The sequence below is a fragment of the Falco naumanni genome, chromosome 2 (assembly GCF_017639655.2).
Source record: "Falco naumanni isolate bFalNau1 chromosome 2, bFalNau1.pat, whole genome shotgun sequence".
Lineage (NCBI taxonomy): Eukaryota > Metazoa > Chordata > Aves > Falconiformes > Falconidae > Falco > Falco naumanni.
This window is the reverse complement of record NC_054055.1, coordinates 769,279-791,326: the sequence shown is the minus strand read 5'-3', so window position 1 is coordinate 791,326 and position 22,048 is coordinate 769,279. Positions and strand designations below refer to the sequence as shown.

Sequence of the window (22,048 nt, the reverse complement as noted above, 5' to 3'; positions counted from 1 at the left end):
GACTGGTTTATTGACGCAGTTGACTGGAGTGCCTTGCACTCCTCGAGCAACAGATAAAACCACTGTCTCAGGTTCTACAACCTGAAAACTGAAAAAAAACCCCAAACCCCAACAACAAAATAATCAGTTTGTACAGTTCTTTGTAAGCCAAATATTTAAGGGATTTAAGAAACAAGTGAATTGAAAGTTACAGTAATGCCATATGGCTGTTGTATTGTTGTGGGGAGTTGGGTTGACTGAATGTTTTCTTTCTCATGTTGGTAGACTTGCAAAGCTCACTGCGGCAGTCCTGCTGGCTAAAGATGTACCTGTATACTTCTTTTCCACCTATGTCCCTACACCATTTGTGGTGAGTCATTTTTCTCTTTTATATTGTTGAACCCTGCAGTTAAGGGAGTATTTGGAAGCTTACTAAAAATGTGAACTAGCAATTTTCTTCTCAAATTCCGTTCCTTAAACGTTAAAATAGAGGCTGCTTGGTACACTTGGCTCTTTAAGGAGGCTGTAACAAGGATGTCACTGAATTCTTCTGTGTGCAGGTAGTTAATAGAATCACATTTCATCCTAGGCTGTTACACAAGGGCAACAGTTCTTGCAGTGTGCGCTTTGCTTTATTCATTACAGGTGAAGCATTCTGCTGTTCTTTTATTCTGTGCTTAAACACCTGCACGTCATAAGGCTCAAAGATGGTATCTACATGTGTGTGAATATATACACATGTATAGGGAGTTATGTTTTTGGCCGTAAGACTTACGTTGCTTAGAGTGGAAGAAATGAAGGATTGCCTCTACTTCTAATATCTTAAACCCCAAAACTTTCTGTTCTAGTCACAGCTTTTTCTTGCAGGGTTTTAAATCCTTATTTTTTTATTCTGTAAGCTTTTCCATTATGCTGTGGATCTTGTTTTGAGGGGAGGACTGAAAGGACTGGATGCTTTTTAGCTGGAAATACTGGTGAATTCCTTCGTTCTGTTTCAACCTGTTTTCTCTTAAATACTAGTGTAATTTGAGTGTAGACTTTCTTTACTTGGCCAGTTAATGATTGTGTTTATGCAATTGCTAAATAGAACAATGTTCTTATGCAACAGAATAGAAGCAGCTTTCTCTATTACTAGCTACAGGAAACTGAATGGTGAGCATTCAGGTATACAATTTTCAAACTGGTAAAACATCAGGAGCCACTTCCTCCGTAGCATCCTATTGCATAATTGCCCTAGTAATACAGGGTTATTTGTGCTAGCTGCAGAACTCTTGGGTAAATGGACATTTCTGTGTTTCCTTTGTAGCCCTATGCTGTTCAGCAGCTCAACGCTGTGGCTGGTGTGATGATCACAGCGTCCCACAATCGGAAGGAGGACAATGGATACAAGGTAAGGCTTGAACTGGAAGCTTGTAGCCTGTCAGGGTCAGCTGCTTTTCAGTATTACCTATGTGCCTGCAGCATCTGGCGTATTGTAGAATCACAGCATGGTTTGGGCTGGAAGGGACCTTCAAGACCAGCCAGTCCCACCCCCTGCCAGGGGCAGGGCCCCCTCCCCCCAGCCCAGGCTGCTCCCAGCCCCGTCCAGCCTGGCCTTGAGCCCTGCCAGGGATGGGGCACCCACAGCTGCTCTGGGCAGCCTGGGCCAGCGCCTCGCCGCCCTTGCAGAGAAGAGGCTTCTTTTGGAGGGCATGTGTGTACATTAGAAGAAGGAATGATTTCAAGTAATTCATCCTTTTATAACCTGAATTACACACTTTCTTCTGCAATTAGGACTTAAGACCAAACTGCTTATGTATGTTGGGCACAGCTGTGTTGTGACGTTCCATAGAGTCTAATCTGCAACTGGAGAAAAGCAATGTAGTATGTGTTCACTTCTTAGACTTAAACATGAGTTTAAGATTAAGCTATAACTTAGGTGAATTAGTCCATGTAGTAGGTAACTGTGCTGCAGACAGTGGCAGTTTTAGTTGATAAATAATACTTTGTAGTAGCGTGTTATTCCCTGTAAGATTGTTTTTCTGGGCATTGAGGGAGAGGTGGGTGGCTTCATTTTGAAAACTTAGAATAGTATAAACATCCATAACAGCAAATGCTGCTTACGAAGTATTGTAACACAGTTTCCTTTCTAAACTTTATAAGAATCTGAACTAAGCTCTAAACTTTAAACTTGGCATTCTAGAAGCTTGGTAACAGGTCACTGAGTAATGGCAATGATAGGAAAACCAGTTTTGCTCTGCACAGAGATAACTCTTGGAGGTGATGGTACTGCACTTGTCCTCTGTGGAAGAAGTTGTGAAGTACTTCAGCAGCCTTTATTTTTGCTTAGCTATAGCAGTGAATAAGAAAGTAAGCCACATCAGTCTTCCAGGTGCTTCATTTATCAAGAAGCTATTATGTTTGTGTTTTCTGATACAGAGCATTTTAGTTTTGTCAGGATGTTGTTTTTTCTAGTCTTTAACAAGAATTGTTTTTCACTGTCTCCCCTGTGAACTCAGGCAGCTTCTGAAGGCTTTGGACAATTTTAGGCAAGCTTGACAAACCCATAGTTTTGAAGATCCTGAGTACCTGTGGGTTTCATGAAAGCCAGCGGACAAGGAAAGAGAGACAGATTAGTCTAGAGTAGAAAGCCCGCCCTGTGAACTCAACTATGCTATTGGCAATAAACTGTGGGAAAACTGGCATCTAAATAATTCTTTAACAAAGGCTTTTTATAGTTCAGGGTTTGATCGTGTTTCCAGCTGAAAGATTACAGTCATTCAGTTATGGAAAAACATGTACCTTGGCACACTGCTTATCTGTTTTGCTTTAATTTCAAAAACAAGTTATGTTTCTTTTTCAAAAGGAATGCCAGGCTTTGTAGAAGATAATGGTTTTTCTTCTGTTACAGTTTGCACAACACTCTCAAATGTAAGTGCCCAGTTTGTTTCTCACATTCTGATGATTTCAGTCACAATAGTTGAATATCAGCTTTTTTGAAAATAGGTCATGTTGCTAAGTAGCTATCATCACATAACTGAAATCATAAACTGTGATTCCAAATGACTTTGAGAATCAAGCCAGTCTGATGCTAGCCTTTACTGTATGAATACAAGCAGCAGGAGGCATGTGCAATCCTATAGCTAAAAGAATTTATCAAGTTAATGTTTTTGAATAAACTGTTGTCTTGTTTTCCTTAAACATATTCCAGGTTTATTGGGAAAATGGAGCACAGATCACCTCTCCTCATGATAAAGAAATTATAAAATGTATAGAAGAGTGCGTTGAACCATGGAATGGCTCTTGGAATGAGAATCTAGTAGACACCAGTCCCCTTAGAGAGGATCCACTGAAGAAGATTTGTGACTGTTACATGGAGGATCTGAAAAAGATCTGTTATCATAGGTATTGTATAAACCAAAATGTACTTAAATTATATTTTTAAGTAAACTCTGAGTTACATGTGGAAAACTGCTTACAGATAGACTTCAATAATAAAGCACATGATCCTGCCATACATAAACATTTTTGGTTTGAGTATAGGGATTGGGCTGTCTTGCAAAATTTTAATAGTTTTGGACCTGCCTGTAGTTACTTTTATCGTCACAAATCAGTGACGTGACTTCTGTCTTTACAGTTCATGTCTGTGTGTTCCACTCTGCCACAGGTATCACTGTGTCCTTGAGGCCATTGCTCTGTGCTCTTCATGGTGGAAATAATTTTTGGTTATCTCCCCATTCTGTCTCGCCCCATCCCTTCTCTGAGATGCCATTAAACTTGGTGGTCACCATCATTAGGACAATAAAGCAGCCTGCCTTTTGGACACTAGGCTACAGTAAAGCATGCTGATGTGAACCATTTTATGCAAATGAATATGCTCAAAGAGTTCTGAATAAAATGCAGAAATTCAGAGTAAAGGTGAGGTGTACCTGCATGGAGTAGAGGTAAGTTTAAAAGTTAGGTAGTAGAGCCAGAGTAAGATCTTCAGTGTAGTGGAAGACCATGAGTTTGATGCAGGAATTAGCAGTTCGTTCTTTGGTGACTTTCAGCTGATGCAGCAGAAGGTAAATACCTAATTTTCCAGAGGAAGTGGCTTTAAACCAGCAATTTCTAGTGAAAGTTCAAATGAGCACTTGTCAGTCATTCCTTCTTTGAAATTAATGCAGAAATCACCAGAATAGTACAAAGTATAATGTATTTTCTTTTGCTTTCCCACATGAAAGTAGTCTTGTTAAATAACTAAAACCTTACTGAATTTCTGTTTTCCTTCTCAGGGAGCTAAACATGCAAACAAACTTGAAGTTTGTTCATACCTCTTTCCATGGAGTTGGACATGACTATGTGCAGTTGGCTTTCAAAGCATTTGGCTTTCAGCCTCCCATTCCAGTACCTGAACAGAAAGATCCAGATCCAGACTTCTCTACTGTCAAATGCCCAAATCCTGAAGAAGGAGAATCTGTGCTGGTATTTTTGTTTCTACTTCGTCAGGTTTCTGTGAGCTTTCCTCTGTTTGGATATGATACTGTGTTGAAAAACAAATTGAGGAAGAGAACAGAGAGTACCTGCTTTTCAGCTGTGTTAATACAGTGGGAAATCCAAATGAGATTTTCTTTCACTGCATGTTACATATAAGTAGGAAGATTGTGGGTTTATTTGCTCTTGTGATTTTATTTCCTTTCTTTTTTCCTCTCCCTCTTCTCCCACCAGGAGTTGTCACTGAGGCTTGCAGAGAAAGAAAATGCTAGAGTAGTAGTAGCCACTGATCCAGATGCAGACAGACTAGCAGTGGCAGAACAGCAGGAAAAGTAAGTAATGAGACCTCTTATTTTATCTCTTTCTGTAGAAGAGGTAGTGAAAGTTGCAGAATGTCCCCAAATGGTTGACAGGCACACACCTTCAACCCGCTCTTTCCTGTTGTGACTTAGCTATTTGGGTGTTTTTCTTGCTAGTTTCATCTCATGGTATAGCTGCACCTGAAATAACCTATTTTAAATAAATTAAGTTGATAACTACTAGATTAAATACCAATGTTACAGTAAATGGCCAAATAAAACAAAGAAGTTGAGTGGTTATTAAAGAGGGTTAAGTCCTGTTACTGTTTTTTTTTGCTTTTATTAAGCAGACAGATTCTGACTTGGGTCAGTTAGCTGTTGTGGGCTTCTTTGGGTTTTTTGTTTGCTTGGGTTTTTTTTCCTGGCTTCTTCGTATTGAATAGAAATTATTTTTTTTTCCCACTAACAGGCCAAAATTCTGATCATTGTGTAAGTAACTGTCTATAATGTGCGGTTGCGCAGGCATTGCCTGACTACAATGTATAGACTGCTATACTTCTGTTTGATAAATTAAAAAGACCTGAGCTGTCTTAAAGCTGACAGTAAGGATACTCCATCCGGTATCTTTGCTTGCTAACAGAATGCACTGGACTTGTCAATCATGGAGATGTGATAAATGTGGCTAGTATGGTGGCTTTGTATAGAGCAGCTTGTCAGTAGTGTGCTCAGATTCCTGTTCTTCCAGCGACTGTAGAAAACATTTCCCCTCAGTGGATGCTCCTGGGAAACCTGGAAGAGCTCTTATTTTCTATTTTGTCTGCAGTGGCTGCTGGAAGGTGTTCACTGGCAATGAGCTAGCAGCTTTGTTTGGGTGGTGGATGTTTTCTTGCTGGAAAGAAAACTGCTCCGAAGATGCTGATGTGAAGAATGTTTACATGTTAGCCACCACAGTCTCCTCAAAAATTTTGAGGGCAATTGCACTTAAAGAGGGATTTCACTTTGAAGTAAGTGTGGCTTCTGTGATGACTTCTTGACATTAAAATTTGATTGGCGTGTCCCCTGCTGACAACTTTATGAAATGAAAAATAAACAGGTGAATTCCAGTCTCTTGGCTGGGGTTTTTTATGTGTTCCACTTTGCAGAGAATGCTGGTTTACCTAGACAAGCTTGACTTCAGCATCTGCAGTGCTCCTCAGTGCACCTTGCAGCGAATGCGGGTTGTGAGATCAACTTGTGCAAAGCTGTAAGGAGGCTGTAAGAGATGACACCAATGAGAACCTAAATTACACATTATAGAAATACCTTTGTCTTGGTTATTTTCCTTGAGGTAAATTCTTCTGTGTGAGAGAATGAAAGCTTGGCAGGTTTACTACAAAAATGGAGCGCTCTTTGATGGGTTTGTAGCATTTGCAGGTTACACAGTGTTCCTTCGGGTACCCAGAACACTAGTAGATTTTAAATCTGGTTTTACTTTAAATTGTGACAGAGGAACTCTTATGTTCAGATGCTTAATATAGTTGCAGTAAGGACTTACTAAAAAGAAAATGGGGGGTGCCCCCCCCCCGACCGACAGTTACTATTTCAGTTCCTGCATTCAAATTAAGTACTTGCTCTGTCTGCTGGATGTTAGCTCTAAGAGGTGCAAGTGCTCTAAAGCTTGGCACAAACATACAAAGATCCAGGTCTTGTTTATACATGTTTTAATTAAGCCCGTGTACAACAGGAAAAAATATATTGCCAAAAAATGAGGAATTAAAAGCTAAAAATAAAAGCCACTCTGAAAACCATTTTGAGGGATATGCTTAATCAGGTTGAATATACTGCTCATATATTATTACTTCTTTCCCTTTCCAGAAAGGGACACGCTTCAAAAAAAGAAGCTAGGAAATTATAGAATCCCTTGGCCTCCTTTAAAAGCTTCCCATCTTTGTACCTTCCTTCTCTCCAAGGAGGACTGTTTCTAAGCTTTTTACTGCTTTTGCATGATTTGAAGAGCACAAGCAGTGCTCTTCTCTTCCATCGCCCAAACCTGCTGTTTGTATTTCTGTAACTGTACTGTCGTCTCATCTGATAAGCACCACCAAGGATCTCACCTGATCTCGGAGAGAGCCCTGGGCTCTCAAGCATGCTTGCTTCTTGATTTGATATGCACGTCCTAGCTGAGTATTCACTAGTAAAACGCTATCCTTTGTTTTAGACTTTTTGAGATTGATTCTGCTTTAGATTCATGATCTAAACTGAAGATGTGACTGTCTAATGTTTGCCTTTATTGTCCCTGTCCTGTTTGTCAATCAGTTTTAATTTTCAAGAACATCAGAAAAATGTTCTTTAAAGCTTTATTTTTTTGACTCTGCAGCAGTCTTTTCCATTGACCTTAAAATTCAGAATGCAGCATCTCTCTGCATCCTGAAAGTGAAAAGAGTAGCGGGTACACTTTCTTCTTTGACTTGAAACTAAGCTGAAAATGTGTATTTGAGGCACTTTTTTTCCTTTCTTGTTTCAGGAAACACTCCCTGGTTTTAAATGGATTGGAAGTAGAGTTAAAGACCTCCTAGATAATGGAAAAGAAGTTCTCTTTGCATTTGAAGAGTCTATTGGTATGTGTGGTAATATTGCTTTAAAATGTTGAGAACTGTGTGGGGGATATGGAACTAAAAAGGAGTGGTCTTAGTTATGACACGAAACACAAAAGAACTTTGTTTTTTTTCTCGTAGTTACTAGTATTGGTATTTTGCTGTCATCAAATCAACTTGCCAACTGTCATAATAAATGATAAATGAATCTTGGATTCTAGTATTGTGCTCATGCAGTTTCCGATGCAAACCTGTTCTGTTACAGATTGAAAGTGAGATGCCAGAGGCAGACTGCTGTTGCTCTGTGGCCTTTTAGCTGAGGTTAAGCGTAGGATCTGTTCTTAGTATCTTACAGGTCCTCTCTGTGAGGACATGCTATTGATAGCTGCGTGGAACTGGGAGGTGGCTTGCTTCGGTCACGCTGTCCATCACACCAGTATGGCAGTTCCTCCAGGAGCTGTGTGCAGTCCCCTTGTACTTAGAACAATATGTGAGGAATCCAGGCATGTGCAGAAATAGCATTAAATACCTTATGGAAGTGTGTGACTATTCCTGCTGACCTTGCCTTGAGCACTCTGTTTATCTTGGTGATCTTGCTGACACCACTTACCTGTAGAGAACTATGCAGGGAACATTTTGGCTGTAGGAATTCTCCACTTTTAGGATAAACGGCAGCTTTCTGAGATGGCGTATTCACATATAATATGGCATTTGAAAATGAAGCAAACACTGAAGAGGGTGGGTGTCTGTGCCAGTTTCATTCATAAAATGAAGGAAGCTTTTAACCATAAGGAGTTAAGATCTTGCTCCTGTGTCCCTTCAGAAAGGAGGCATCTGGGCAGTGCTGCGAAGTGCTGGTTTATGGGTTACCAAGGCTGGATATGTATGGGCTCCTTTGGTCCAAATTACTGCAAAAGACTCCTTGCAGTATCTGTGTGCTTGCACAAAACAAGCAAATTTTTGTGTTTAACACTCTAGTATGAGAGATCTCCTTAGAGAACAGATGTTACCAATCTGGAATTAATTCATTATAGTATGTGTCTTTCCAGCCCTATAACCCCTAAGTTAATTAGATGTCTTAGAAAAGAGGAATGCATATGCAGTAATAAAAACAGCTTACATGTATTGGCCGATTTTCTATTATGGGAAAAGGGTTAAAACTTCAATCAAATCAGTGTAATCGTATGTCAGGCTATTTTTCCACAATCAATTTTTTTTATTTCTAGGCTTCATGTGTGGCACATCAGTGTTGGATAAAGATGGTGTAAGCGCAGCTGTGGTCATAGCTGAAATGGCAACCTACCTGGAGGGCAAGAACCTAACACTAGCGCAGAAACTCATTGAGATATATGAAACGTAAGTTGTATTTTTCATTAGTATGTTCTGCTTAACTATTTTGGAGCTGGGAATAATCTAATAAATATTCTTTAATGCATCCCTCAGATGTTTTCTCACTGGAAATTGTTTTTTCTGATGCCATGATGGGCTACAGTCTTTGGTATTACAAATACCCCTTGAACACCATATCTCCCAAAGGACTTAGAGGCCTTTTCTATTGTATTTCTGCAATAAATTATGAAAGAATAGAATTTTGCATATGGATCCACCAGGACAAACTTTTCTGTTGTATTTGATTCATGCTGTGTTACTTCTCTTACCTCCTGATGGGTAGCTGTGTTAGTTGTGGTCTGTAAGACGGGTAACAATCTTAGTTGTGGTCTGTGTGCCTCTGAACACTTAGTATTTTCACTTAAACATGGTCTGGGGATTGTTAGAAAATCACATGCTGTTGTTGCAGAGGCTTGTAATAGAACAGAGGTTAAGGGAATGATCTGTGTTCGGTAGCTACAGACACGATTCACAGCAATAAAATGAGGAACATGTTTATATCAGAATTAAGTGATGTAAGCCCAGTTAATCAGCAGAAGCACAGTTCCTTTGCTTTAACAGGACTGGTGGCATGGTTAAGCAAATCATATATGCCACTCTTTCCTGCCAGCCCAGCAGAAGGGCAGACTGTGGCCCTTCAAACCTTGGAATGATAAAACACAAACTATGGTCAGTATTTATCCCTTTGTGGCACTCAGGAGTTCTGTCTTTCATATGCAGACTGCAGCAAAACCAGTAATGCACAGCTGGATTGAAAAGCTGTCAATGATAGCCCTACAGGAAGATTTATCTCCCAGTCACACTGATAAATGTGTTTATTTAAAGAAAGATTTATCATTCAGTCACACTTAATTTTTTGAAAGCTGCAGAGAAGGGTCTCTGTAGAATGAGGAGTGGGTGGCGTGTAGCAAAGAACAGCTTAAATTTCAACATGCAAACACGGCTGCTGCACCTGGTGAGCGCTGCTTGCTTTAGGTGTGATTGAGGGTAGTAGTTTTAACTTGGATGAAATAATCGGTCACCTTCCTCAGAGGCTGTTGAAATAGTCTGTTGTTGTGCCTGGTCCCATGGCTATGGCAGACAGTTTTTGATGGTGTAGGAATGATACTGCATATTAATTTCCTGAGGGCTAGCAAGGCTGCAGTTAGCCAAATGGTTAGCTTTTATTTCTTTGGAACTGAAACCTTTACTTGCATTTAAAAATAGCTTGAAATGATGTGAGTAATGCAGTGAAATCTGCTTCAGAGTCCAAACATTTGCCTATAAATATCTGTTTCCACAGCTGTGAGAACTGCATTCTTACTCTGTTACTGCTTTTCCAAGCAGGGGCTTTATTTAGATACCAAATGTGCAGAAAACTTCTGAATCTTGTAACTGAAAATATTAATCTGCTTGTAGGTATGGATATCACATATCAAAGACTTCCTATTTCTTGTGCTATGATCCTCCTACTATCAAAAGGATATTTGAGAAACTTCGGAACTTCGATGGCTCTCAGTCTTATCCAGACTTTTGTGGTATTTACAATATATTACATGTACGAGATATTACCACTGGCTACGATAGCAGCCAGCCAAATAAGAAATCGGTGAGTCACAAAGTATTTTTGCAGGAGAGGTTTGGGTTTTGAAGAGACTGAAAGATAAATACACCAAGAACTACGCAGAAAGACTAACTATGTCAACTAAGATGGCAGGATAGTTACCATCATCTACTAGGACTGCTTAATGACACTTACTGGGGGGAAAATGCTAAAAGTGAAATGGCTTGGCTATGGTATTGACTACTCTGATATAACTATGAATGAACTTTATTAGCTGAAGTGAGCTTGATGCTCCTGCAACTTTTAAACTGTCTAGCAGGCTTCCAGATGTTGGAATTCCAATGGGAGTAAGAGGGAATCCTGTTACCTGAAATGCTGAGTCTGATCTAGGTGATAGGCTTGTCGAGCTGAACTTGTTCTAGACTGTTGCATTGGCTGGTGGATGTATGCTGCAGGGGATTTAAACGTGTTTATTTAGCTTTGTATGTACTGAATGTTGTATTTACAAAAAACCAAACCCACCCCCACACACACTTTTGTGTTGGCTGAAGTGTTCTGTAATAAAATGTTGTTGTTTATGTAGGTGCTGCCAGTGAGTAAAAGCAGTCAGATGATCACTTTTACATTTCAAAATGGTTGTGTTGCCACCCTTCGGACAAGTGGAACAGAACCAAAGATCAAGTACTACGCAGAGATGTGTGCGTTGCCTGAACAGAGGTCAGTAGCAGGTCTGCATGCACGTGTTGAAAGATGCTTTTGGGCTGAAAAGTCTGTACGGAGAAATAGATTCCTTGCCTGGTGCGGGATTCCTCTGCTGCCTCCTTGGAGACCTAAGCCTCAGCTGACTGTTCCAGCCTGTTAAACTGGGCAGAGCAATGCACATTCCTGCTCACGAGGGATCTCCTCTGTAGTGGATAAGACAAAGAATTGAATTTGCTATAGTAGGAGACTTATTAACCCAATTTCTCATTCACTTAGAATTAAAAAGTGATGAAGCTGTGCTGCTACTGGCAAGTAAGCTTAAAATCAAGTGGATTCCTGTTGCATTTTGGAATCTGCTGTGTTGCTCTGAGCTTCTGGATACCAACTAGAGGTTGGTCCATTTTGGATAGCCACCTGAATTGAGCTTCTTCCAGTTTAAGGGGGATAGGAAGGTGGGGAACCATGGGGTATGTTTACAGTATTGAAATCAGGAGTGTGAGTGAGGAACCTAGGTTCTCAGTCTAGCTAATGGAGAGAAGCAGGCTCTCGAATCGGATTCCTAACCTAAATTGTGTGAGTACCCCTCCTTTTAGACTTGCATCCCAATGTTGCTGTGGAGTAGAGAACTGAAACTAACACAGAGGGGCCTGTGATTCGCTATTTACTTCTACTTATTGGCAGGAATTCAAGGTGTGCATATTTTTATCACTCAATCTTCTGGTCATATTTAGGCAGTCAGTGGATAGGAAGTGGTAGATTTACCTTTGCTTGTGAAATGTGCCTGTGAGGGGATACACAAATCCATGCCTAAACAGCTTTCCACAGTTGGCTGAAGATTTGTTTAAAACATGGTTTATTGCTACGTGAAGTGAATTAATACAGGTACGGCCCATCTTTTGAATCACATTTTTAAATTGTTCTGAATAGACCGTGGAATAAGAGCAGGTCAGGGAGGTGGTAGGAGCCCTGCATCCCATACAGCACCTCTTGTCAGAAGCTTGTATTTATTTGGTCAGAGAGCTTTCTGATGGTTTGGCACATGAATGCACTTTTGTTACGTGGGTGTAGAAATTCTCACTTGAGTTAGAACGTGCCTCCGTGAATCTGGCAGTGGGCAAGGTACTGTCTGGTGTAAATACCAAAGAAAAGGTAATATAGAGTTGAGGCAGATGGCTGCACCAACAAGGAAGAAATAAATGCTGGCAATACCGCCTTTAACCTAACCTTAACACAAGTGAAGGCCAGATAAGTAAGAGCAGTGAGGAGAGAAACTAAGTACCTGAGAATGCTTTGATGCATTGTTTGGGCTTTTGCTGCTCTTCATTCTGGTAAGTCAGAAAAATATGTTGACCTTTCATTTTAGTAATGCCTGTGGTTAATAGCAGTTATTATCTGGAACATGAAATGGCTGATAATGCCCTGGCCGGTGTCAGCAGCAGCGTGGCCAGCAGGGCCAGGCAGTGCCCGTCCCCCTGTGCTGGGCCCTGGTGCGGCCGCCCCTCGAGCCCTGGGCTCAGCGTTGGGCCCCTCACCCCCAGACAGACCCGGAGGGGCTGGAGCGTGTCCAGAGCCGGGCAGGGGCTGGGGAAGGGGCTGGGGGAGCTGGGGGGGCTCAGCCCGGAGAACAGGGGGCTCAGGGGGGCCCTTCTGGCTCCCTACAGCTGCCTGGCAGGAGGCTGCAGCGAGGGGGGTCGGTCTCTGCTCCCAAGGAACCAGCGGCAGGACAGGAGGGAACGGCCTCCAGCCGCACCAGGGGAGGCTCCGGGTGGGCACTGGGAGAAATGTCTTCCCCGACAGGGTGGCCAAGCGCTGGCACAGGCTGCCTGGGGACGGGGTGCAGGCACTGTCCATGGGGGGGTCAGAAGATGTGTGGATGTGGTGCCTGGGGACATGGGTTAGTGATGGACTTGGCAGTGCTGGGTTAATGGTTGGATTCAATGGTCTTAAAGGTCTTTGCTAATGTCAACGATTCTGATCCTAAACTGAAAAGCCGTTAAGCTTCCCTGGTTCAAGGCATAAAATGGTCAGTAGGGACCTCAAAAGGCATTCCTCGCCGTAACAGGTTTGCAAATGTTTCTCTGAGTGCTGTTCATTGATTATTCTTGAAAGCTCAACATCAGGAAAGTAAATTTTGTTGCAGTATTTTTGGGTGTTTTCTTTATAAAGGAAGTGCTGACCTGAGGGGCAGTGATGTATTGCTAGTTCCACAAATGAACAAAGCAAACGTAAACAGCTAGTTTTTCCTGTTCTCTGTTAAAAACAAACTGGGTTCCTCTCCCTCCAGTGAGACTCCTGGCGTAGCAGAAGGTTTATGCATTTTAAGGGTGTTGCAATGCATTAGGGTTTATGCATGTGGATGTTGTCTTTTTGCTCAAATGGATGTCTGGGCATTTAAACAGGGAGAGAATCAGTATATTACAGTGTCCTCTTGTGAGCTGTGACACTGTACCTGATTACTCAGTCCCTCTTGTAGTCAAAATACAGTCAGATACCCTGGATGGCCATCTGGACACTGTGTAGAGAAGAATATAGCGTATCTAGCTCTACTGTTTTTTTTTTCTTCCTTCTTACTTTTCAATCCATTTACAGTCTGTGTCTGACCAGTCTTGCTCATTCCTTCGTGTGTCCTCTCTGCTAGCCTTGAGCCCTCTGGTGGCAATTACTTTGTAAATCTAATTAAATAAATTTAAATTAATATTGCAGTAGTTCCTACTGAAAAGTAACTTGTTAAAACAAGCAGGGTGGAGTTTCTACATGTTGATGCTGGTAGGAAACATAACAGATCTGTCTATCACCGTCAGATCTTGCTTTTTATTTTTTATTTTTAATAGATGTTTGGTGTTTTATCAGACCTTTGACATGTATTGTTCGTTTGTTTTTTTTTTAGTGACAGAGGCGTGCTGGAAGAAGAGCTTCAGAAGCTTATTGAAGCTTTGATTGAGAATTTTCTTGAACCTGATAAGAATGGACTGGTCTGGCGTTCTGCTTAGATCTCCTGTAACTGGTGTTCAAAGAACTAACTGCCTGCACTGCACCGTGTGAAACAAAGGAACCAAGAACAGAACTCAGTTTAATACGTGTGTGTGTGTTAAACAGCTACATTTTTATTCTATAAAGAAGCAGTATTATTTTGTCAGGCTTTTCACCAAAATCTGGACTAGAAAATTGTGATAAAGAGAAGAAGGGATAAAAAAAAGAATGGAATTTATCATTACAATTTTCTGTCCTTTTGACCAAAAGACTAATTAAACCACACCAATGCAAATGAACTGCCCTAGTAGGTGTAAGGCAGCTGATCTTAGCCACTAGATCTTGTCTTAAACTGATTTCAGGTACCCAATACCTTTTGTGCAGAAAGGTTTTAGAATTGGGTCGTGGTCATGTTTGAAGGGAGTAATCACTCCAGACTGACAAAAAAGCCTGCTTCTTCCTAGCTGTTGTGTGTGAATGTAGGTATCATTGTTACAGGTCTTAATTTCCAAAAATGTTGAAGTAGAGTTCAGTGCTTAGCATTTCTTGTTTAGGCAAGTTGTCAATATGACACTTTTTTCAGCTACTTAAATATCCTTCTGTTGTTAAAGGTGCTCTTGGTGCATTGTAACTTTCCTGTGTGTATCTTAAAATATTTACTTGACAGTGAAACAATAGTGGCAACACCTGCAGTCTGGGTTTTGAATTACGTTGTGCCTTTCCAAGGCTTCCAAAGGCATAGAAACTTACTCATTCCATGGTTAAATTGCCCATTCTAACTACACAGACTTTGCAAGCATTTTTTGTCCCACATCTATGAAGGGTCATAAGCTTTTTTTCCCTAATAAAAGTTTCAGAAATTTGTAACTTTCAATGAAAATTCCAGTTAGTGACTGTTTTGGTTTTGATAGCTTGAATTCATACTGTCTTGTGTATTTAAAAAAGTGGAGGTGAGACAGTGATGCCACTCAGTTTTAGTTACTAAATCACAAAAATTTTTTGGCATATTTTGTAAGCTAATTTCTGTTGGAATAGCAGTTTGCTATTACTGTTACTCTCTCTGTTTTAGGGCAAATATGTCCCATTATCTGTTTCCTACCTTTGCTTGAGTAGCAAGTGATACTGCTAATCACTTTTTCCAAAAAAATACCGATACAGAAATTCCCATGTAAATGTCTAGGACTTCAGCAAATAAAAACTGTTTTGGCACAGGAAGGCTGCTGTGGAAGATACTTTAACTGAAACAACACTTCAAGAAAAACTGCCTGTTGATTAACTGAGAATAATACTTACTAATGAGTTCCGAATTACTAATAGAAGCCTTCAGAATGAAGTCCGTTATGTTCTGGACATCTTCCTGCTGTCACTTGACACGAATTAAATAAAAGAAATAGATAAAACTGAACGCTTAACGGCTGTATTGAAAGTTACGTGAAAAGAACCCAAGATGCACTTAAGTTCAAGCCGTTGTTTTGCCACTATTGTTGAATCTTTACATTTGCCCTCCATTTTATTATACCCTTACAGCTTGATGCCATAGGATTGCGCAGAGTGGTTTTGTACGTGTTGCATCTAGATGGCTTTAAAGAGCACCAAGGTTTCTGTGTCTGTGCGGGTACTGGGTATTTCATGCTGACAGAAGCTTTGCACTATAACCGTGGATAAGTGTTTTGCTGTATATGAATGTACATGTACTGCAGAAGGTCTGTGTTGCACAAATTCTTATTTGCCACTAATATTTATTTATTTTTATTTTAAGAGAAAATATTTCCAAATTGTTCTGCAATTGAGTGAAATGTATCTAATGCCAAAAACTTTTTTTTCTTCTTGATTGTACGTTTGACTGATGTGGTGGGGAAAATGGGTGAAAAAATATACACTTAGAGTATACTCATGTTACTGTACAGCGCTGGGTATGTCTCAGGAGGTGTGAAGGCATTTCTGACTGCTGCTTTGTTTTCAGTTTTCACAGAAAGGTGCAGATCCGGATCCTGACTGCCCTCAGTTTGAGGGAGGTCTTGCTGTTTGTTCCACTGACAGCAGATTAAAGCCTTGGGTGTTCTGATTTTTGTTGTTAAATAGCTTACTAGTAGTACAGAAAAGAACAAGTGAAACGTAATTTTGAACAAAGGTAAACACTGTAAAGAGCATAGCATGTGTGATGAGTCCAGCCGTGTGTATATTGTAGCAATTAGCATTAGGAGTTACATCTTGTGGCAATTACTTTGTGCCCCTACAAAGAGCAGGAATCTGCAACTTCCCAGTGAGATCTGCTTTATATCAGTAGGCAAGTGTTATGAATGCAGTATGGAAGAAAATCGTCATTGTTTTCAAATCAGCTTTTGTAGAAATTGGTAACTGTTTGTAGCCTGAATATCTATTTAGAAAGAAAAACAAATACAGGGAGTTAAGTATCTGGGATTCTTCTTGTCAGTAGATTTGCGCAGTAAGTTGTAGACGTAGTAGTGCTTTTGGAATGACAGCAACAGGCGCATCGTGTTGAATGTATTTTAAAGGGTATAACAACTATTGCTGTTTTTTAAACCACTGCTACCACTGGTTTCCTACTGTATTTGAACTGTTTGATCTATTTGTACTGTTCCATTTGTGGAACTCCTTTTATCTCCTCCCTCTGATCTTGCGCTTCCCTTATTTCTGTTACCGTGAAGGACTGTAATTCTCTTACTTCCTTGCCCTGTAACTTTGTTATACATCACGTTAGAGTTTGTTGGGCTTGTGCACGGCCTTCTCTCAGTTGTCAGCTGCTCTTCCCTACTTTTCAGATAAGAACAAAGGCTTGTCAAACATGACTAGGAAGCAGACAGTAGATCAAAGTATGCTGGGGATGTTGTTTACTAGGTGCTTCCAGTTAAACTACACATTTTCAAAGGTTGCTCTACAGCCAGTCATTGGCTTAAACTGTAATCGTACAGCCAATGATTTGGTTTTAGCATTTGATAAAATTAGGAGGGCTTAGTTTTGTGTTTTCCCTTTTTGATGTGACAGGTTTAATCTCACTCGGATACATGGTAAAGTTGTGCTTTTGTGGGCCTCGGGTAGGGCCTTTGTAAGTAGAGGAGACTTGGCAGGCAAGGTTGAACGTCTACGGTGCTGAGCTTGTAGCTGGAGTTTTTTATTCTAGTGGTGATACAGTATCCAGTGTGTGGTTTGAAGAGCTTCAAATGCTGTTCATCTCTCCTGCACCTCTGAAGGATGCTTCCTGCCCCAGCGTGAGTGAATCAGACGCTTGTGGGGAAGAGAAGGAGGCAGTGTGTTGAACAGGGGAGAGTTTGACTGGAAGCTTCAAGGACAGCTCTAGCCGTAGCCCAGAGCAGTGTAGCCCCTGCTTTGTGTTTGCTACTGGCACAGTGTCCTGTTCAGGTGGCGAGTGAGTTCTGCTTCGCTTGCCTTTCCTTCGTTGCATCCCCTGCAGGATGCAACTTGGAGCCAGGTTTCCCTTGGGCTGTGGGAGAACTGGGATCGTGCCTGAGTGGGTCCCCTAATTTCTGTCATTTCAAATACCCAGCTCTTCCTTCTATTTGTGTCATCCAGTGTAAATTAAGAATTAAAACTCTCTGTGTTTGTTTCAAACGTTGAGGTGAGTTACAACATGTAGTACTTGCTGCCTGGGGCTCCTTTACCTGCCTTGGGCAATTCTTGGCTGATCTCAAGCCGTGGCACGCTCTCTAGTTGGGGGATGCCTGCATGGGGGAATTTCTGGTGTTATTCCCTGACTTAGCGGTACCGGGGTAGCACTTTGTGTCCCCTCTCTGTCTGGCTCCTGAAACGTTAGGGATTTTAGCTCCTGGTTATTAAAGGGAGCATGTTGGTGTGAAACTACCAGAGTATTGAGGGGGAAGCCAGAGGGTGGGCGGATGGTTTCTGTCATTTGAGGCAGGGTGGAACGTGTGGGCTGCCTTAGAAAGCACTCAGATGTTCTCTTTTATTTTAAAACTAGTTACTGTTATAGCTTCATTTTCTCATGTGTTCCTCCCTCCCCGTTTTTGCCCTCTTCTCTCCCCAGGTAGGATGAGAGGGCTCTTTGCATGGTGATGCCTGGGTGGTTAGAGTCCATCTGGATACCCAGGACACTTTCCATCCTCCCCTGCCCCTTGTGTGCTTGAAGAGTAGCTTTGTACACGGTGATTGAAGTCCCTGAAGTTGCATTGTTCTCCTTGTCTAGAGTCCTGGGGAGTTCTGGATCAGTACTCTTGTTTACCTGATGTCTGTTCTTCTGTAAAACTAGGGCATATTACAAATACAGAGTGAGAATTTGCACTTTTCTGAAGAATTTGTGTGTACTGCTATGTGGATTTAGTTGAATGAAGTGTTATAAGTAATAAAATATTCTCTTCGTAGTAGCAATCCTTCATGTTACTTCAGTCTTCTTCAGTCAAAGACTATTGCTCCAAAAGCTGAGCTGGTGGATCACACTTTGTCCCTCGGTGTGGGAGGAATAGACTGTACTGCTCGGATAAGCTGAAGCCCCAGGGACAGCAGCGTTTCCTGAAGAAGCTGTTCAGAGCCTCATCCCTCTGATGCCGGGTGAGATCTCTCCTGCCCAACTGTGACACCATTTCCAAGGGGCTCAGCACCGGAGATGTCCCAGGGCAGAGCACTGAGGACTGACCTGAAGTTACCACTGATGCCACCACGGAGCAGGCGGGAAGAGAGTTGATCTTTGGGGCTTGTAGGACAGGTGGGCACAAGCCAGAATGAGGAGAGGCTGGAGTTCTAGGGGTGAAGTTGCTTCTGGAAGGGCAAAGGCTTAAAAGGGAGCTGGTGAGGGAAGTGAGAGGGTCTGTGAGCCCGGGGCAGGGAGAAGGGGACCGGGGAGAGGAGCAGGTTGCAGGCAAGCTGGGGTGGGCACTGCTGGTGCGGGTGGGTCCAACCCAGGGGTGGCATTCACCCAAAAGGTTTCAGCTCCGTATGGGGTCCCAACCAGGGGAGTTGGTGAGGGAGAGGGACCATCTTCTTGCTGCTCCCTCTGCCCTCAGGAGATCAGCGTCCGATGGGGATTTTATGGAGCTTTCATGCACACTGTAAACTCTGAGGCAAGAGCTGATTCCGCCGCAGCTTGGCTTTAATACTTCAAAGCGGCTTTAAAGCATCGTCAAGGTTGGTGTAAGGTGGTTCCTGAGGGCACAGCGGCACGGCCAGGAGGGTTCCCGCATCCTCAGCGACGGCTGCAGGCGTCACCCTGGAGGCCTGCGTATGAATTCTTGGATTTTTCTTTTTCTCCTTGCCAAGGTGGAAGAGCGCCCCCCCCTCCCGCCGCCCCCCTCCTCCCCGCTCACCAGTATTAGCTCCCAGTTCCCCACGGCGCTGCGCTGGCAGCACAGCGGGTGGTGCTTTCCGGGGAGAGCCGGAACCCCGCTCCGCACCCCGCGGGGCTGGGGCAGCGGGGGCAGGGGGAGCAGCGGGGCTGTGAGCCCCCGCGGCTCCCACCCGTCTGTAATTGCGGCAGCCGGCGCTGGGTGTCACCGCCGGCCCGTGCGGAGGGACCGCCGCCACGTCCCGGCCAAGCTGCGGGGACAAGCAAGGGCCGGGCTGGGCATCCCCAGGGTTCGGGTGCTGAGCAGCGGGGCGTGCTTCGGCAGGGAGAGGGGGACCCCAGGACCAGGTTCTGCTCCCCTTAGCCCTGCTGAGCAGGGGCATCTCCTCTCGGAGCAGCAGGACCGGGCTGGCACAGCACCCTCAGGGCACCTGGGAGCAGCGTGGGGGACCAGAGCATCCGTGGAGGCTCCGAGATCCACCCGTGCTGCTGGTGGAGCACCAGGACCTGGGCGCACCAGGGCGGGGCAGCCGCGGTCACTGGAGGCTGGTGAGTCCTGGCAGACAGCCGGGCCTGGCTTGACATTCAGGTCTCATTACTAAATTGACATTTAAATCGACCAAACTAATTACCAAGGTGCCAAGCCCAGCCTGTGTGGCCTGTCCCTTGGGCTCGGCTCCCTGAGGGCTCACGGGACATCCCCGGAGCCTGGATCTCATGGTTTTGTCCTGCTGGTTGGATCTTTCTCACTGTGGGAGGACATGGCTGGTGCCCCGTGGGCTGGTGGAGGCCGTGGGCTGGTGGCCGTGCCAGAGCAGCAAGAAGCGATGCGGGTTTCTTTCCTCTCATCACATTATGTGGGGAAGCTAAAGAGTGATTTTTACCTGCACGCAGCATGCTGGAGCACCTGAAATCCCTTTAAAGGGCTTGGTGTTGGAGCAGGGCCAGCAGCCCCCAAAACCCAGTCCCTTGGGGTTAAGGGGAGGCCCTCAGCTGAGGTGCTCCCCAAAAGGGACGCTGAGGCACGGAGCAAGAGACACGCCACCCAAAAACCCAGCACCACAGCCAAATTCAGCCCATGTCACCTGAACACCAGCTGTGGTCCATGGGTGATGGACCTTGCCTGTGGGATGCAGGGCCCTTGGCAAGAGGGTGACAGCGATGCCGATCCCTTGGTGCCACTGCCATGCTGGGCTTGCTCCTGCCAGGCTGGGAGGGACAGGGCAGGAGGTGAATCCCCAGGACTATGGCTGCAACCTTGGGTCCCCCCAGCCTTCGGGGTGCTTACCCCAATGGCACAACATCACCCTGCTGCACCGCAGGGATGTCCCCTTGTTCTGCAAGGGACAGGGAGCTGGGCAGGACCAAGCTGAGCTCCCGGGGTGCTCCTGGTCCCCAGGTGCTCTGCTCTCCCAAGCCTGAGCTGCCTTGCCAGATGGCTGCAAGTGGCGTATGGAAACCTACCTTGGAGGCTGCCAGTTTGGGCCATCCCAAAGGGAAGGACTGTCCTGCTCTGGAAACGGTTCCCATGGGATGGAAAGGGGCTGGACTTGCAGTACAGCATCTCCATGGGTTGGGGGCACAGGGGTCCGTCTTGCCCATGCAGAGCAGCATTGATGTGGGTTTGGGGCTCAGGAGCTTATCGTGCCCATGCAGAGCAGGATTGCCATGGGCTTGGGCCACAGGAGCTCATTGTGCCTATGCAGATGGATGGATTTGGGATGTAGCTATTCCTCTTGTGCATCACAGAGATGATTTTGCTTCCTCTTCATGAAGAATGTGGAAACCTCCCCAGAAGGGCATCACAGAAATGTCCTTCTCAGGGGTTTCCTTTGAAGCAGGAAGGTTTGTGCAATTTGTAGCACGATGGGGAGGGAATGGAGCCATGAGCAGCTGTAATGTGGCAGCATTAGCAATGCCCGGGCCAAGGGCTGGGGCCAGTTACCCTGGTGTAAAGCCGCAGGAGGGGGAAGGACCCACAGGGAGGGGACTGGTTGTGTCGCCATCCAAGCTGAGGATGTGTCCTTTGAGGCTGAGGAGCCTAACAATTAGAAGTGATGAAGGTAATCTAAAAATAGGTGTTTGTAAATGTCAGGCTGGCGAGTGCTTGGGAAACGTGCTGGGAGGATGGAGCAGCTCTGTGGGGTTATCTGTGCCGGTGCATCCTGATTGCAGGATGAGGGAGTGATACTGATCTGCCTCAGGCTGATCCTGCTCACCCTGGCCCTCTGAGACATCCCCAAACCCTAGAAACTGGCTGACGTGGATCCTCCTGGACATGCATCTCCAGAGGCCTTTTCTGTTTTGTCCTGATGGGAGCTGCAGGAGATCCCATCTCTGCTTTGGATGGGAGATGGGGGAGAGATGAACCTTGGGCCTGACACCAGTCCCTCGATGTAAATTATTTCTCAGTAGCTTTTGATAGGGGGAAAACCTCAGCAAAGACCCCCACCACCCCTGCAGTACCCACCATGGGATGATCCCAGCCCCATGAGCTGGGTGATGTGCTGCCAAAAATGCCTCAGAGATGCCCTGGTCCCCACTCTCCAAGCACATGCCAGGAGCCTGGTGGCACAGGGACAGCTAGCAGGCATGCGATCCCCTCCATCACCTCCACCCCTGGCAGCTTCTCCCCCATCACTGGAATCCAGCCTGTCCCAAACATGCTAAAAACTTGCTTAAACCAGCTGGGAAAGCAGGTTTATTTTGAAAAATAATCCAGATTGGGGCTGATTAGTGGAAACACATCCTTCCCCATCTGCCTGGCCATTGCCGTGCCAGCTCCCTGAGGGGCTGCCCAGAGCCAGGCCTGGGTGAAAACACGCCAGGGTGAAAAACCACCCCGGGAGGGATGAGGTGGCCCCAG

At 44.2% G+C, this 22,048-nt stretch overlaps 1 protein-coding gene across 6 annotated transcripts in view; it reads left to right on the top strand.

Annotated features, from left to right (window-relative positions):
- PGM2L1 (phosphoglucomutase 2 like 1) overlaps positions 1-18,272 on the top strand; it is a 44,417-nt gene extending 26,145 nt beyond the window's left edge. For 5 of the 6 annotated variants that reach the window (XM_040583340.1, XM_040583339.1, XM_040583343.1 and 2 more), the window contains 11 exons: positions 265-349; positions 1,286-1,369; positions 3,170-3,363; positions 4,233-4,452; positions 4,666-4,763; positions 5,554-5,734; positions 7,234-7,327; positions 8,530-8,659; positions 10,091-10,280; positions 10,819-10,952; positions 13,825-18,272. In XM_040583340.1, the coding sequence (XP_040439274.1) occupies positions 265-349; positions 1,286-1,369; positions 3,170-3,363; positions 4,233-4,452; positions 4,666-4,763; positions 5,554-5,734; positions 7,234-7,327; positions 8,530-8,659; positions 10,091-10,280; positions 10,819-10,952; positions 13,825-13,927 (1,513 nt within the window). In that variant the 3' untranslated portion in view covers positions 13,928-18,272. The remainder of the gene's footprint in view (positions 1-264; positions 350-1,285; positions 1,370-3,169; positions 3,364-4,232; positions 4,453-4,665; positions 4,764-5,553; positions 5,735-7,233; positions 7,328-8,529; positions 8,660-10,090; positions 10,281-10,818; positions 10,953-13,824) is intronic. The other variant, XM_040583342.1, reaches the window with a different exon arrangement.
- The last annotated feature ends 3,776 nt before the right edge of the window (positions 18,273-22,048 follow it).